Source organism: Meles meles, chromosome 17, assembly GCF_922984935.1.
Source record: "Meles meles chromosome 17, mMelMel3.1 paternal haplotype, whole genome shotgun sequence".
In the NCBI taxonomy this organism is placed as follows: Eukaryota; Metazoa; Chordata; class Mammalia; order Carnivora; family Mustelidae; genus Meles; species Meles meles.
In genome coordinates this window covers 52,965,908-52,982,544 of record NC_060082.1, presented here as the reverse complement: position 1 = coordinate 52,982,544, position 16,637 = coordinate 52,965,908, and the positions used below count along the sequence as shown (strand labels likewise).

Sequence of the window (16,637 nt, the reverse complement as noted above, 5' to 3'; positions counted from 1 at the left end):
AGCGTCTCCTCTACCCGGGATGTGCACCTACCCAGGAGAGCGAGATCAAAGGGATTTGAAACAGACTGAGGACTGGCGGGGGGAGGGGGCCAGCCAGCCTGTGGAATCCTCCCGGAGAGGCGGAGGGTCCGGCTTCCACCGTGACTTCGGCGGCCTGGTTGGGTTTTTTATTATTATTTTCAAATTTCTGAATCCAGCGTAAGCGAGAGAGCAAGAGATCTCCGTAGACTGCGACTCCCTGGCTCTCGCTCCGAGATGATGCAGAGCGCAGCTGTCCCCGCGGAGGGGGCTGTCAAGGGGCTCCCGGAGATGCTTGGTGTGCCGATGCAACGTAAGACACCCCCCTTTCTCGCTGATTTAATTTGATAACAAGACAGCTAGCAGCCGCGGCTGATACGGGGCGGGTCGGACGCTGCGTGTAGCCTGGACCGGAGGGGCCGGGAGGGGCGAGGGGCCGCCGGCCCCGGCGCAGAGGCGGTCACAGGGCAGGGGCACGGCCAGAGTGCATTTAAAGGGCCTGGCCCTTGGCTTTGGGGGCCGAAAGCGAAAGCCTTCCGATCGTGCTCGAAGCCAGCCGAGGGTACCGAACCCCGCATCTCCAGCCCATGGCTTTTCCAGGACCGTTGGGAGAGTGCTGTCTGGGGACACCAGGGGAACGAACTGCAGGCCAGGCCTGAGGGCTGGGGTGGTCCCCTAAATCATCCTTCCTCCTGGGGTTACGGTCAAAGCTCGAAGTACCACTAGTGCAACTTCACCCCAGCTGGCGGGAAGTTGGAGAGCGCGTCCCCCGCCCCGGGGCTGGCGGCACGGAAGCCCAGGCCACACGCTCTGTCCCCGCGCGCTGGGCGTGCGCGCCTGGTGCGTCCTCAGCCGCTGCTGCCCGCGGCGCCCGCAGCCTGCGCCGCTGGGGACTGCCTGCTTCTTCCAGTGAGGAAGTCAACTCGCCATGTTCCAGCTAGCCGAGGAATGCAGGGGAGGGAGAAGCGCCGGGACGAAGAAGTTGTGAACTCGGGGTACAGCCTTTACGCATGCGAGGACATACTTTCCGGACGGCTTGGACTTGTCAGGGGAGACACATAGGGTGCACATAGGGTATTTGGGCACTTTGCTCGCCCACCCACTTTCTTTCCAGCGCCCGATATTAGCAAGACTGCGGGAGCTCGAGGCGTGTTTATTCCCAGGTCTCTGCGTGTGTTTGGGTGTGCGCGCTCAGGCTTTTTCCCGGAGGGAATCTGGCTCTGTCCCGCACTCCCAAACAGTGTCTTGGGTGGACAATCCGTGCAGAGGCCGGAGCAGGTCCCGGGGCATCGCGCGCGCACGGCGGGCGCCTAGTGAGTCCTGCCCTACAGGCTCGCGGGCTCTGCGGAACACCCCTGCGCACCGTGGAGAGGGAAAGGTTTCCTCACTCCGCTTGCCAAGGGACTGTGCTTCCAACCGCGATTTCTTTAGTGGAGCGGTAGCCACGCCCTCAAGGCTTATTTTAAGTAAATAAAATAATGGTGTCTACCTACGAACCAGAAGGGCGCAAGGCTGCGCCCTACGGCGCCCTCCGGCGCCCTCCTGCGCCCTGGGTTTTCCCGGCAAGGATTCTGCCTAGGCCATACCTCAAAGGGCAAGCTGGCGAGCGTGAGTCCTGGGCTTCCTGGGAAGTTTTTGAGAGGGAACTAGAAGGGGATAGCTTCACCCAAATCTCGGTAGGCTGTGCTCTGACTATATCCTGCAGTTATCTTTTGTGTCTTTCCCTATTAACTGCTGGCAAACAGTTCCACGTCTGCACCGCGCCGTGGGAGGTTTCCTGCTGACCTAGATGTGTCTGCAGAAGGCTGGGTTCGCGGCTGCCCTCACGGCCCCCAGCCCACCACGGGCAAGGAGGGAGTGCTTCTCAGCCCGGGCAGAAACAGAAACATAGCCCCTGGCAAAGACTCTCCAAGTCCTTAGACGGATTGTAGCTCTGCGGGAATGAGGGGAGCGTGTGAGGGGGCAGAAGGTGGTGTGTGACTCGCCGCGGTGTCACCAAGTACCTCCGTGCTTTAATAGTTGTGGTCCGTAGGTGGCCTGCCAGGACCGCAAAGGGCAGTCCATTTTGCTCTGACAGCCTTTCTTGGGATACTCAACGCACACTCTGAGATGTCTCACATTTTGTTTCTCTTGCTCGGAGGCAACTTTGATTTCGACCTCAGGAACTCAGTTTCCTAAAATGCCCAGAACTTGCCTTCAGAGCTACAGTTCACTGGGGCTCAAGTCTGGGCTCCAGCTGTGGAGAACTCAGTGAAGTAGAGAGTGGGACTCTCGTCCCAGGGCTGCCCAGCAGAGGCAATGCTGAACCAGGAGGGGCTGCTCTGCCCTTCCTTTTGTCTTGCCCGGGTTCTGGGGCTATAATTGAGGGGCCCAATCCCTGAAGACTTGGAGTCCAGCTTTTTTAGGGGGGATGTGTGCAGGAACATACTCATCGCCTTCCAGTAGATGTGGCTGCTGGCCACCACACTGTTGGTGCAGAGAACTGGGCATAGGTGGGGTGTGGTCCCCTCACACACACAAACACCACCATTCTCTCTTCTGGAACCTGGGGCCCACTGGCCTAACAACTGTCCATGGGGTTGGGGGACATGCCCTTAGACCTCAGGGAAGAAAAAGCGTCATCCCAAGGCTATGGGTCTTTAAACCTTGGGAGAGCGGACAGAAAGGCTGTCCAGCAAAGGTCCAACCCCACACTGGAAGGTTTGGGTCTCCCCACCCCGCACCCCTGCATTCTCACCCCCCCAATGCAGGGCACACACATAAGTGTATTCAATTTTTTTACCCTGAGCCCCAGCCTGGGTCCCTCTGGTGCCCCGGCCTCATACCTGATGGGGCATTTTATGAGTTTGAATCCAGTTTGTTTGGGAGGCAGTCCGAATATTCTTTTGTGGGTGGGTGAGGTGCACTCCCTGAAGGAAAATGTTAACCAAGTAATGTAATAAATTCTCTCTTGGCGGGCTTATTCCTCACTCTCTGCCCCCCCCCACCCCTGCCACCTTCTGCCACTGTTCGCTCCTGGGCAGACTTGTCAACGTGGTCACTCTCGTCCTGCTTCCCCGGGCAGGGGGTGCAGGGCCCATGAGAGCCTCCTGGCTTCCACAGCTCCGGGGTGGCCTGGCGGGGCCCACCCTCAGCTCAGAGTTCTCCAGACAAGCTTGAAGATCTTCCTCTGTTTGAGGGGCATCAGCCTGGGACGAGAAACTCGGGAAGAATCGGTGGGAGGAGTCTGGGAGCAACCCCCAGACCCTGAGATCACTCCCGGGCAGGGAGATAGAGCCCACCCCCTTAAGTCTCCGATGGGTTGCTAGGCAGCCTGGCTCCCGCCTCTGGTCAGTGTTGGGGGAACTCAGAGCCCCTGGCTCCTTGCTCTGGGCGGCGGGAGCATTGTTTGTGTGAGGCTGCACCCTCAGGGTTCACGTCCAGCACGGCTGCCGAGGTCCTGTCCAGCATGGGCCCGGGGCCTTGGGTGGGTTTTTTTTTTTTCTGGGTAGGTGGATAGGTTCAGAAAGGGACCTTGCCCTAAGCTGGCGGGTCCCAGCTAGTTGGCTCACGATTAGGATCGAAGGTCTCTCTCTTTCATTATGGACACAACCTGCTTCTGCTGGGGTCTTTCCCACTGCCTCCCTCTGGGCTGTAGAAACGCCAGGTCCAGATTTTGACAGTTTCTGACCTGGGGGCAGCATTGGATTCTGCGAATGCCTCCCTTTCCTCCTCGGAACCTGTCTCCTCCCTGCACTCATTGGTTTCCCCACACGTCTGGGCCCCGCCGGCCCCTCTTGCACGCCAAGAGGACTTGGAACAGTGAGGGACCTACAGGGAGGTGAACATTTTATCGCCCTTTGCCCCCGGTTTTGGTCTGTCTCCCGCGCGTAGTTTCTCCGGGCACCGCAGGGAAGGACAATGGCCCCGGATGGCCCCAGTTGCTCGCTGGAGAGGTGGCCAACGCTGGTGGGAGAAAGGAGGCACTCGCTGGGTCCAGGCAGGGAGTGATAAACGGGTAACAAGTGTAGGCACTTCCCCTCCCACCCTTCTCTCCTAGAAGACCTACTTCTTGCAACTCTTCCTAGCCCCAAAGTTGTGAGTAAAGGGTATTTGGTTTTGTATGTGGTAGGATCTGGGTGAAGAACTTCTCTGGGAAGCCCCACTCTCCTTTCTTCTCTCCCGGGCCCACCTGCGGGTGTGTGGGGTCAGTCTTCCAGCTCGGATTGTATCCGAGTCCCCTTTCCCGACATTATCATCCTTCTTGCAGACTGTTTCTTAACAGGTGGGACGGACTCACTTCCTGGGCCAGGAGCTCTCTCAAACTCTGGAGAAGATATTCCAGCTTCTTTCCATTCCTGCCTTTTCTGGTCGTGCCGGAAAGAAAAACAAGGGGAAAATTTATTACATGATATATATTGCCATATATTATATATATGGAGAAACGGAAAGATACTGATTGATTCAGATTTCGATACAGAAATTCAGACAGCAGTCCTGGGCACCACAAATCTCCTTCCCTGCTCACAAAAATATTGTCAGGCGCGAGCCAACTTTTAAAGGTCAGACTGGTGGCTGTCCCCGCCGGCAGATCAGGTCTCGAGGATTGGGGATTCCGATACCCTAAGCTGGAGGATCCCACCCCAGCCTCGGGCCAGAGCTTAGCCCCACCAAGAGGGGAATTTGGAGAAACCTGGGTGACCACGGCAGCGCCTCGCTGCGGAGCCTGGTGGCCGGGGGCGCCCCAGGGGCCAGCGGGCTCTGACCTCCCCGGTTCCACTGTCTTGATCAAAGAGGGCGGCGAGGGCGGAGGGGAGCCCTCCTAGGCAGTGCACGGCCCCAGTGCGCCCAGGGAGAGGATTAACGATTTAAACGGACAGGGAGCGGGCAGGCGGGACGAGTGAGGGGTGAAGGTCTGCACCGAGCGGTCCCCAGTGTCCGGGAAAGATGGAGAGTCGGGACTGAGAAGAGAGAAGCAGGACGCAACTCGGGTTGTTTCCTCGCATGTCCACCGGGCGGGGTCGTGGAAAACCAGGACCTGGCGGGGCTGGGCGGGATCGCCGGCCTTGGGTCCGGGATCGCGACCTGTGTGACCCCCGCGCGACCGGGACAGAGCTCCTTCCCCGCCCCTCCTCCCCACCGCGGGTGGCGGGTGGGTAGGCGCAGGCCTGGGTGGCCCAGCGAGCTGGCGATGAATTCCTTCAACAGGCGTTTGCTGCGCACCTGCGGGTGCCGATTGCGGGCTCGACGCGTGCCTTGGGTGTTAAGGGCTGGCGGGTGGAAGCAAGTGCGGACAGAACGGCCCATCTGGGAGAGTCAGCTTTGCGCCCCCCGCGTCCCGCAGCCCGAGGTAGACGTCGTGCCTTCGAAGGGGGCAAGGCACGGGCGACCTCTGCGTCCACGGCGCGCCACGTTCGGCATTCCTGCGCCTCGGCCCTTTCCTTCCATCCACCTTGCGGGTTCCATTTCTCGGTTTACTCTCCTGAGCGGCCCCAGCGAGCGGGGACTGGCCAAGCCTGGGTCCCATTTTCTGCCCCTTTGGAGCCGCGGCAGAGACTTTACCCGCGGGGAAAGGCGTTGTAAGCCGGAGCGCCGACAGCGCGCCCCCCGAGGGAGGCCGATCCGACACCTCTTTCTCCCCATACCCATTTCTCGCCAGCATCTGGGAAGACAAAACTAAACTCCAAAGCCAGCGGCCCAAGGCTTTCCGGGACTTTAACCCTTGAAAAGCATTCCCCGCTCCCCCATTTGGGCAGCGGCTCCTCATGCACCGATGCCCGAAGCAGCCCCAGTCGGCGCGGTCCGCGCATCCCACGCGCCCTGCCGGGGTTCGAGCCTCGGCTCCCGGCCCTGCTCCCAGCGCTTAGCCGACCTCGGCGAGAGGTGGAAACGTGGCCGGCTCAAGAGAAATGAGGTCTCTACCCGGGCAGCGGATACAGTAAATTAAATTCGACCTGGGGAGGTCGCCGGTGCCCCTGTGTGCGGGGAAAGGCGCAAGGGCGCCGGCCGCAGATTGCACCTGCTTATGGAGGAAACCGCGGACCCTGCGCAGGCTTCAGTCTGCGGCGCTTAGAGGTTGGCTTTATCCGGAATGGGACTTTTTTTTTTTTTTAACTTTTTTTAGGTGTCGGAGTGAGTGTCCTTTAACGGGATCTGAAGAGTGAAACTAATCAGGAAGGAGAGAAATTACTGACCAGGCCGGGCAGGATAAAACCGGGAGTGGCGGGAAGTAGAAGGAAGACCAAATGTTAGGTGTACCTCCCTCCTGACACGCCAAAAATGAAGCAGGGTTAAGGCAAGAATGCTGGCTGAATGCTCAGGGGATTAGAGCAACGCGAGTCCTCAAGACGTCTTGGAGACCGCCTACATACACCACTGCAAAGAAATACCAGAGTCTTTTTTTTTTTTTTTTTTTTTTTTTTTAATTGCGGCCTCCTAGAGGTGAGGTGGGGGTCCAGGGAGACAGGAAACCGGCAAATCACCAGTGAGTAGACAAAACGCGGCCCACGGGGGCGTCTTGGGGTGGTTTTTTTGTTTTTGTTTTGGGGTTTTTTGTTTTGGTTTTTTTTTTTTCCGTCTTGTTTTGAACAGTGACCTGATGACCCCCGCTGACCAGGTGTAGACAGCCTCAAGTCCTAAATATTCCCATTGTCCTAACTTCCCATTTGCCTCGGATTTAGTGCCCTTTCACTGTGTGCTACAGTCAATTAGTGAGTACTTAGCACCGCATTAGCAGGCTGAGCCCAGGGGGACACCCGTGCTGCCTGCCGGCCTGGAGGGAGGGGAGGAGGGACGGTGGCACCTGCCGCCCTGCCAGGATGCAAAATTAGTTAACAGGGACTAACCTTTCTATCACGTTGTTAAGAAGACTGCTTTGAGCCTCTTGTTTTGTTCAGCAGGGATGGCTATTTGGTGAATTTCTCTGGTCGGGAGACTAGTTTCCTCCGAATTGATGAGTTGTGGATGGGGAGGGTTGGTGGCCTTGGGTGGAAGGACCTTATAGCATCACTTTCATTGATCAGGATTAGAGCTGAGAAGCTTTGGAATGGTAGAGATTTGGAAACAGTTTAGCTGTCCACGGGACGCGAGGAATAATACCCACTTTGGGAAACAAGGTTGGAGAGAGACAAGCAGCAGTTTGCTGTGGTAGCACCAGATGCTGGGTTCGGAGATGGCGGGGGTGGGGAGTGCAGGTGTCCTTCTGTGATGATTTTCTGCCTTTTCTCTTTCTGAAATGAGTGTTAACAATACCCAGGACACAGATGTGAGTGAACTGCTGCTGTTCGTAAAATTCCATTGTGGCTCACGTGTCTACGTGTCTCTCTTCGTTCTTCTTTCTTGTCTTCCTTTCTTCCTTTCCTTGTTTCTTCCTTCATTCTTTTGTGAGGTCTTTGCAGGGGGGAGGGGGTGCACTCGGGTTCCTGCAGGAATTCACAGCACAGGGCTTTTGTTAGAGGTCGACTCTTTGGCAGGCTGCAGGGTGATGGGGTCCCTCACCACCCCCCACCCTTTTTGGGAAGCTTAGAAGGAAGGGCAGTTTCTAGGTCCAGGACAGAAGCTGCCCAGGAGCTGGGCTATTGTTTACAGTAGGAAAAAAGTCTAAAGTAGATGCTGCTGTGAGATTTTGTCCTTTTTTAAGGTCCTGAATTCTACAGGAGCCCTGATCAAAATGGAGCACAAATGAACCATTTTGAGGCACTGTTGTTGGGAGTAGGCGGACGGGTTGGGTTTAATTGGCAAAATTGGAATTGATTCTCCCTTGGAAAATGTACTCCAGGTTAACTGTATTAATGGCGGATTGGAAAATCATCTTGGGAGGCAAGTCCTCAGTCCTGTTGTTATTTTGGTGGATTTCTTCTCTCAGATTTCCTCAGCCCCCTTCCCTCTGTCAGTCGGGATGGGGATGTTTCACTAGCCACAGATGTTTTACTGCGGTAGCTCACCCCCAAATGCCTTTAAAGTATAATTTACTTTAATTATAATGTTAGAGGGTTAAGGGATGGGTTCTGGGAATAGCTTAATAGAGACAAAACTTGCAGCCAAATTAATTGAAAGTTTCTCCTTATGAGGGAGAGGTTGCCAAACATATGGAGTATTGCTACGGAATGAGACATCAGAAAAACCCATCGTGGAGATTTAGCAATAATTAAATGTGAAGATGGAGTGGGAACAGAGATGTGTCCACAACATTTCCATAGACTGTCACGGATTTGTTTAAGGCGACTTTGTTTTATTTGCAATCACGAGAAGATTCGATATCCTACAGAGTAACATTAATTCTGTGTGAATACGTAGTCCAAAAGATAATGTCATACCTGTAAATGCATATTTACATTCTGTATTTTATTGACGATAGGACTCCTGGTAAAATGTTGTCCAAAGTCAGCCTTAAAATGCTTAACATTGAAGTTGTCTCCAGGATACTTTCGGATTTGATCTTTATATTGAAAAGGTTACTATTTTTTGAGCTGCTTAAGCAGAAATAGAACAAAGGAGCTTGTCAGAGGGACCCCGAACCACCAAGTGAAACAAATAGGATCTGTTGTCAGGGAAGGATTCTGAAGCATGAGTGGAGGGAAAAAACATTAGGCACAGTCATTTCTGACATGAGAAGGCTTTTCTGACTTGTTTCCTAGTTTTTAGTCATTCGTCAAGATACACACAAACTAGGAAAGACTAGAAATTAGGTGAGACCTGTGGGTTGATTTATTTTTAAAGTATGTAAGCAAACATAATTATAATAGAGTATGATTTACCTTAAATGCAACGCTAGGTTTTTTTTTTTAAATTAAGCTTTTCTCAGGATTTGTGTGTCTCTATTTAATGCTTCATCACCATCACAAAATACCATGATGTTTAATATACCTTTTCTGCTTAAGTTTTGAAGAATTAATATTGGAATTTTGTGCTTTGGTTGTGTTGTTTATGGGATAATTCTCACTAAGTTATGAAGAAAATGTATAAAGTATTTGGGAAGACTATGTTACGGTCTCTTCAAGATACATGAGTTTAGAATAGGAGGAAATATGAAAAGGGAAGCTATAAATTGTTCAATAAAAATGAATTGTTCTTAGTAGGCAGATGGAAAATAAAGCATGAAGAGAGGGAACCCAGACACACAGCATCATGATTTTCAGGGACAACACTTCCTGAGTCTCGGGCTCACCCTGAATGTGGACTGCAGAGACGAATTAGTCCTCGGTTCCCTTTCCTTCAGTCACAATGATCGGGGCATTGAAAGGGGGAGTTGGGACCAGAAAACAGGATTTTATTGTCGGTGGCGATGGTGGATGGTGGCAACTTTGAAGTGGAAAGTTTTATTTGTGAAATATGGATCCAGGAATAGAAAAAAAAATTTTTTTTGACAGACAGAGATCACAAGTAAGCAGAGAGGCAGAGGTGGGGGTTGGTTCCGAGAGAGCCTGATGCGGGGATTCAATCCCAGAACCCCAAGATCATGACCTGAGCCGAAGGCAGAGGCTTAACCCACTGAGCCACCCAGGCGCCCCAGGAATATAACTTTTAATTAAATTTTAACTATACCTCTGTTATAATTCTTAGACTTGGAGATCCCAGAAGCTAGGTGTGACTTTTAGCAGGCAGGGTGCCATGCTTGTGTCCTGTGGCCATATGTTGATACACTTCAGAATGAGTCACTCCCAAACTAAATTAACAAGTCCCCCCCATCCCTCACCACCGACTGAGGGGGCTTTCCCCAGCCTGCCTTTTGGGAACAGGCTTCCTTCTTACTTACTCAGGGAAGCCTATTGTCTTCTCTCCCTTAGATGTGGGGAAGGAATGGAGAATTCTAAGGAAAACAATATTTTGTACAGTATTTCCATTGTATATGTGTTTCCTCAAAGCCCCATTTAGCTTCTTCTTTCAGTGTGTAGTCAGTAAAGAAACTTAACAAACAAATAAAATTATGTAGTTTGAGAAACATATATTGGCCAAAATGTTACTTAAGATGAGTTCCAAAACTACTTACTTCTTGAGTGAAGTCACCACAAAAGGGTTTCTGGAGCCCTGTTTAAGCCTTGGTCTTCAGTCAGCCCCAGGACATGTGCAGGACAAAAAGAAGCTTCTAGCCCCACTTTGGCTCCCAACTGTGTAACCTTTGGGAAGTTCTATTTTTTTTTTTAAGATTTCATCTATTTATTATTCATATATATATATATATATATATATATTTTTTTTTTTTTTTTTTTTTTTGGGACAGAGACATAGCTAGAGAGGGAACACAAACAGGGGGAGTGGGAGAGGGAGAAGCAGGCTTCCCACTGAAGAGGGAGCTCAATCAGAACTCAATCCTAGGACCATGGGATCACGACCAGAGCTGAAGGCAGAGGCTTAAGGACTGAGCCCCTCAGGGGCCCCAGGAAGTTCTTTTAAATGTAGAGGTTCACTTTTCACAAGGTTGCTGAGAAGAGTAAATGAACTTGGAGATTTGCAAGTACTCAACAAAGTTCAGAGTGCTGGCGGTCTTAAAGACCAGAACCAAGGCATATGGAGCCGCCCTCAGAGGCTGGAGTGCTCTTGGGTGTCCCCAAGAGGGGCCAAGCCTCCCAGGAGTGTCCTGGATCTGCCCACCCCACCAGGAGTGCTGGAACATAGACCATGACTCCTATCCTGAAAGAAGCAAGGAAAACCTTGTTGTGAGAATGATGTTCAGTCAAATTCTGAAACCAACAGAGGAACTCTGTCCAAAAGACAGTTTAAAAAGCAGGGTCTGGGGGCGCCTGGGTGGCTCAGTGGGTTAAAGCCTCTGCCTTCGGCCCAGGTCATGATCCTAGAGTCCTGGGATCGAGGCCCACATAGGGCTCTCTGCTCCGCAGGGAGCCTGCCTCCTCCTCTCTCTCTGCCTGCCTCTCTACCTAGTTGTGATTTCTCTCTGTCGAATAAATAAAATATAAAAAAAAAAAAAAAGCAGGGTCTGGTGGTGCTCCAAAGTGGCAACACGAAAGTACAAATTTTAGAAAATAATCTGATCCCAGGGCATGGTTCAACATGGGTCAACATTATTCCTAATAACTCAAAAAAACAGTTTTAAAAATATCAAAGTGCTTATCAGCATTAGGATTCCAACCGAAATATGGAAATTCCAGTACATTTTCCCAGAAAGGTGCACTTTCTTCAGTACATTTTAGAAGTTACTGCCAAGTGGGTTGGTTCTAGTTTTCATCTCTTTAGTGGAAAAAATGTTTTTCTTCACCTTCTTGCTCTTCTGTGACCAGAGAGATAGAAAACACCATTTTTCAAAGAATTAAAATCGATCAAACAAACACACACAAACTGTCTCCGAAATGCTTCACGGTGGCCCCTGGTTCCTCGAGAACAGTGGCTTGGAAATGAAGAAACGTGAGCGGGAAATAAAAACACACAACACTTATTTAGATGTCATTCGGAAGGTGGGAGGTTGGGAGGGATTTGGTCCGCCAGAGACCACATCAGACTTTTTGACCTACTTCCCAGTTTTCTGAAACTTCACTAATGGAGGAATCGGTGGGTTGGGCCGCTGCCTTCGGCTCGGGTCGTGGTCTTGGGGTCTTGGGATCGAGTCCCGTGTCGGGCTCTCTGCTCGGCAGGGAGCCTGCTTCCCTCTCTCTCTCTCTCTGCCTGCCTCTCTATCTGCTTGTGATCTCTCTCTGTCAAATAAATAAATAAAATATTAAAAACAAACAAAACAAACAAAAAAAAAACCGTTTAAAATGGAGTCCATTTTTGGATGGGCCACTCTGAAACTAAGCCCCTTGTGCTCACACTGCAGTATTTCAGGGGATTGGAGGTTATGAGTTTTATAAGCTTCCTTGATGAAGAGGTAGATTAAGGCTACAGGCAAAGAAAAGGTTTTTAGCCATTTGTCATCAAATAAGAAATGGTCACTTTTCCATTGGACATTGAAAGATCTCCAAGAAAAATACTAGAATCCACAATGGTTAATGTGAACTCAACCCACTCTTACCTGAACACATTACAGCAAAAGATGAGTGAGGCCCGCTTGTTGGTGGTCCTAACCCACCTTGCCACTCTCACCATTCATATATGGGGTGGAGACCAAGGTCTGGCAAATTTGCCCTCATTCTGTGGAGGAAACAATATGCCAGATTTCTTTGTTCCAAAAAGACTTAACCTTGTAATGTTGCATTACGTGCTATTCACGTTCTGGGATTATGCTGGTTAGAAAGGGGTGTACATCTGCCAGATGCTTTAGAACTAAAACGATGGAGGAGAGTTTTGAGGGTTTTATGTGTGTAGGGGGAGGTCAGTGAGGGAGGGGGAAATTATATTGGGAAATAAGGAAACATGAGATGATTTTAATATACTTTAAATATATGAATTCAGCTTGTTGGTGACTGGCCATGGAGAGTGGAAAAGGGAAGTACCAGTGAGCTGAGCAACAGTCTTAAGGGGTTAGGAGTTTTATGCTCGTTGTCCGATGTGATCACACAGCCAACACTGTGAGACCGGTATTACCATCTCTGTTTTACAGATCAGAAAACTGAGGCTCAAGGAAGTTAAGCAATTTGTCCAAGATCGTTTACACGGTAGACTGAGATCTGAACCCAGGTCTATCAGACTCTGATCTGGGATTTATTGCAAACAATTTGGCAGACCTAAAGATCTGAAGATCTAAACTCTAAGCAGAACTGAAAACTTGCAAATTCTCACAACAATTTTCCAGTTGCTGTATTTTGTATTTCAATACAATTTTGTATTTCCAACAATACAAAAGAGTATTGGAACAAAACATTTCTCCTTGCCCCTCGCTTTCTGTAGCACTCAATGCTCCCTTTCCCCCAGGGCTCCGGGGTTGGACAGCTCCCTCCTTCAGAGATGGTTTCCTTTCCAGAGACGAAACTAGTCTTCAGAAGAATTGGCTGTTTTCCAGAAGCGTGAAGCCTCAGCCTGTGTATGAGGCTGTGTGTGTGCATGTTTCTGTGTATGTGTGAGTGTGTGTTACACGTATGTCTGACTATATGCAAACATGTGCATGTCTGTGTGAGTGTGGTACGTATGGGTGCCCTCATGTTTGTCTCAGGATGTATCTTGGCTTATTTGTTTATTATGTGATTGTGTAAGTTTTTCTCTGTGTGTTTGTATGTATATGTGTGTTTGTGTTCTATCAGTGTATACTAAGTATGTGCAAATATGTGTGTTTGTCTGACTGTATATATGTGTTTGTGTGGGTGTGGTGTCCTGGGACGTGTCCAAGGGACCCTCCCTGCCCATACAGCTGTTCTCGATGGGCTTTGAGCCCTGTCACTCTGCAGAACTCACAGAAGCCTCTGGGCCCTGCCAATGGGGAGGACACTGAACCGGGTGAGCCAGCATCTCCCCAGACTCCTTGGCTGTTCCATGGGCTTTGCTGTCTTTTTACGACCTCTTGCTCTCTGCTGAGCTCCAGCAGAGAACATCACCAAAGAAACTTGTGTGCAGATAAGGTAGAAATTTTCATTTTAAGTGAAAGGACTCCTCATATCAGAATCTGAGTTTACAGGTTAAATTCTGTCTTAGTGACTCCCAGGGTCGGCTTAAATTCCAGTTTTTAAAGTGGAATCTTGTGGTATCAAATACCAGAAATAAGTGGAGTTTATTAGGGACCTGGGGATCTTCTACCTCCTTGGAAATTTTGGTTACGACTGTATTTCTGGTAGGAGACCTCTTTAACCTCTGTCCTGTTTGAGCTCTCTGAACTTAAAAATAATAATAATTTACTGGAGGGTTTAAAAAAAAAAGGCTTGTGTTGTTGCTCCTGGAAAAATTTCTAGATAGCTTACATTTCACACTAATCAAAATAATTACATGGAGTGCTGTCCCCTGAAGTGTGGGATCTGGGTTCACAGGTCTCCACCTCCTCACTGGCAGGGATGAATCTGAACTTGACAGATGCCATCAACAAGCTGGCACCGTGCAGCTGCGGGGAGGGGATCAGCTGCTTCCCACCCTCCTCTGGGCGTTAGGTGTCCGTCCCATACAGCACATGCGTGCTCTGTCTGCAGGATCTAAATGTATGTCTCACACATTTCCATTTGCCTAATTGTTACGGAGCACAAGACGCCAGTGGCTCGTCTACTCCTGTCACTGTACAGAGCAGCTTTGAGACTACCTCTTCCTTCCATAAAGTGACTTTGGTAGAGCCAGCCAGGAGAGGCATGTCCAGATCCCTCCAGCTCTCCGGCTGGTTTAGCCAACCTTAAGCACAGGCTCTGGGTTCAAATCCCACTTCCCCCACTGTGGGACCTTGGGCACTTCACTTCCCATCTCCAGGCTCGATTTTCTCGTCTGTAAAATGGGGATAAGAACACTTTCCTCACCCAGTGGTGCGGATGTACATCCAGGACCTGGCAGAGCTCGTGACAGGCTCGTGACATCTAGTTTTACCAGTATTGGAATATTATGGATCTCTCAAATCATTTCTACGCTATCTTGGTTTTTTAAAATGCCAACCCCCTTAAAAAATCTACATTGGAGTACAGTAGGAAAGATTTTTTTTTTTTAACCTAAAAAGGGCCCTTAGAATGACCCTCACATTTTTGCCAAACTCGAGGACCCCAGCTTAGTCCCAAGGCCTCAGAGAACCCCGAGTCTGGGCAGCGCAGCGGGGCCCAGCAGGAAGCACCCGGCAAGCTGAAGGCCGGCTGGCTCGCCCGTCGCTGTTGGTGCTGGTGCGAGCCGTGGCCGCTGTTTCCAGGCCTCCCGAGCTCGGCTGCCCGCCCGCCCTCGCATGCATTGGCCTTAATGTATTCTCTCTTGAATACTCATCATATTAAGACTCCCGGTAGCTACCTTGCTCGAAATAAATTTTATGAGCACACATCCTCGCCCGCATCCCCTGCACTGGCGGCGGCGAGGAGAAATACAGCCGCCCCTCTGCCGGCGGCAAGGCCAGCCAACAATTAGGTGGGAATCGGCGCCCTCTGGCCCCGGAGCCGGGCGGCTGCGGGAGGGAGCGGGCTGGGGCGCCCCGGGCCGGGACCAACGCTCTCCGTCCGGGTTCTCCAAGGGTTGATGTGCGTCCGCCGGCTGGGGACCTGGCCCTGGGGCTCCGGCCGGCCGCTCATCCAAAGACGCCCCCAGCGGGCGGTGTCGCCCGTCACCTGGCCTGGGACGCCCCCCCCCCCCCCCCCGCGACTGGTGGGCCCCGGCTCCGGCCACTTGCCCGCGCCGGGGGCCTCGATCTCGTCTCCCCTCCGCTTGCAAAACGGTGCCAGAGCGATCTGCTCCTCACCTCCCTCCGCAAGCCCCTGGCTCAGCAGACGCAGCGGCTGCAAATGCAAAGGCGGGCAGGAGAGCCCCGCGCCCCGGCCCTTAATGACATTTTTACAAGACATGTCCCCCTTCCCCCCGCGGGCTGGCCTGGTCACACTGCAGGAGCCCCTGGTGGGTCTCCCTCCTTCCTCAGAGCCTCCAGATTTCTCCCCGTCTAAGGCCCCTGCCCCCCTTCCCTGCTGCTCCAGGGGGTGCCAGTCCTGAGGGACCCTGAGACAGGCAGGGGTGCGGCTGTAGCTGGGGAGCACTACCTGCGGGCGGGCGGGCGGACAGGAGCTGCCCTGTGATGTGGGGCGCTCGGGATTCCTGGGGGGTCCCAATGAGATCAAGTCCCTAACTTGCCCCTAACTTTCCTTCCCCTCAGCCACAACAGCACCACATCTAACACCTGGTTACTGCAGTTATCTCCTAATAACAGCAAACCTTTATTGAGCACTTACTGTTTACTGGCCCCGTCCTATTGATTCAATTACTCTTCACAACAATCCTGCCAGGTGCTCTTGTCATGCCCCCCCCCCCCCCCACATTTTAACAGGCGCAGAGAGAGGGGAAGGAATTTGTGGAAAGTTAAAAAGCAGAGCCAGGATTCAAGCCCAGGCAGACTGGCCCTACCTACACAAGGTCTTACCTTGTGTCCTACTTGTCCCCCACTTTTTGATGGAAATCCTGTTGTTGTTGTGTGCTTAGTTAGCACTTTGCTGGGCACATGGAATTGTAAGTAGCTCAGCAAGTAACTCAGCATCTAATTGGTTGAACATTTTGTCAAGGAGGAAAAAAATTTTTAAAAATATTTTATTTATTTGAGAGAGAGAGAGAGATGGCGCACCAGTGGGGCGGGGAGAGGGGCAGAGGGAGAAGCAGACTCCCCTCCAAGGGGGCAGTCAGAAGAAGGGCTTGATTTGGGGACTCCAGGATCGTGACCTAAGCCCAAGGCAGACGCCCAACCGACTGAGCCACCTAGACAGCCAGGAAACTTTTGTGATAGAAAAAAATGCCATATGCACGAGGACAGGTAGTTGGTCTCCAGACCCATGCGGATCTGCCCCAGTGTGTTCCTGGTAGCTTTCATGGGGCCTTTTGGGAATGGGGTCAAAGAGCCAGGCGCCTAGTGGGTCTGGCTTTCAGGCAAATGTTGGTAGCTGCTGAGGCCATAATGGGAACAGGCTGGCTTTGGGGTTTACTGGGCCTGTCACTGACAACGTGTGTCTGTCACTAGAGACGTCACGATGTGAGGGTCGCAGTAGCCTGTCCTCAGCTCTGATATACGAATGACTTAGTACTTGAGCTTTCTTTCTACAGAGACTTGGATGGTTCACATTTTTTTCCCCAGTGCTTTGAGGCGAATTCCCTTATGTTAACACTTTTAAATT

General features: G+C 51.5%; 1 protein-coding gene across 1 annotated transcript in view; it reads left to right on the top strand.

Annotated features, from left to right (window-relative positions):
* The first annotated feature begins 255 nt into the window (after window positions 1-255).
* Window positions 256-16,637, top strand: part of LHX4 (LIM homeobox 4) — a 40,875-nt gene continuing 24,493 nt past the window's right edge. The window contains exon 1 of the mRNA XM_045982958.1: window positions 256-331. Within this exon, the coding sequence (XP_045838914.1) occupies window positions 256-331 (76 nt within the window). The remainder of the gene's footprint in view (window positions 332-16,637) is intronic.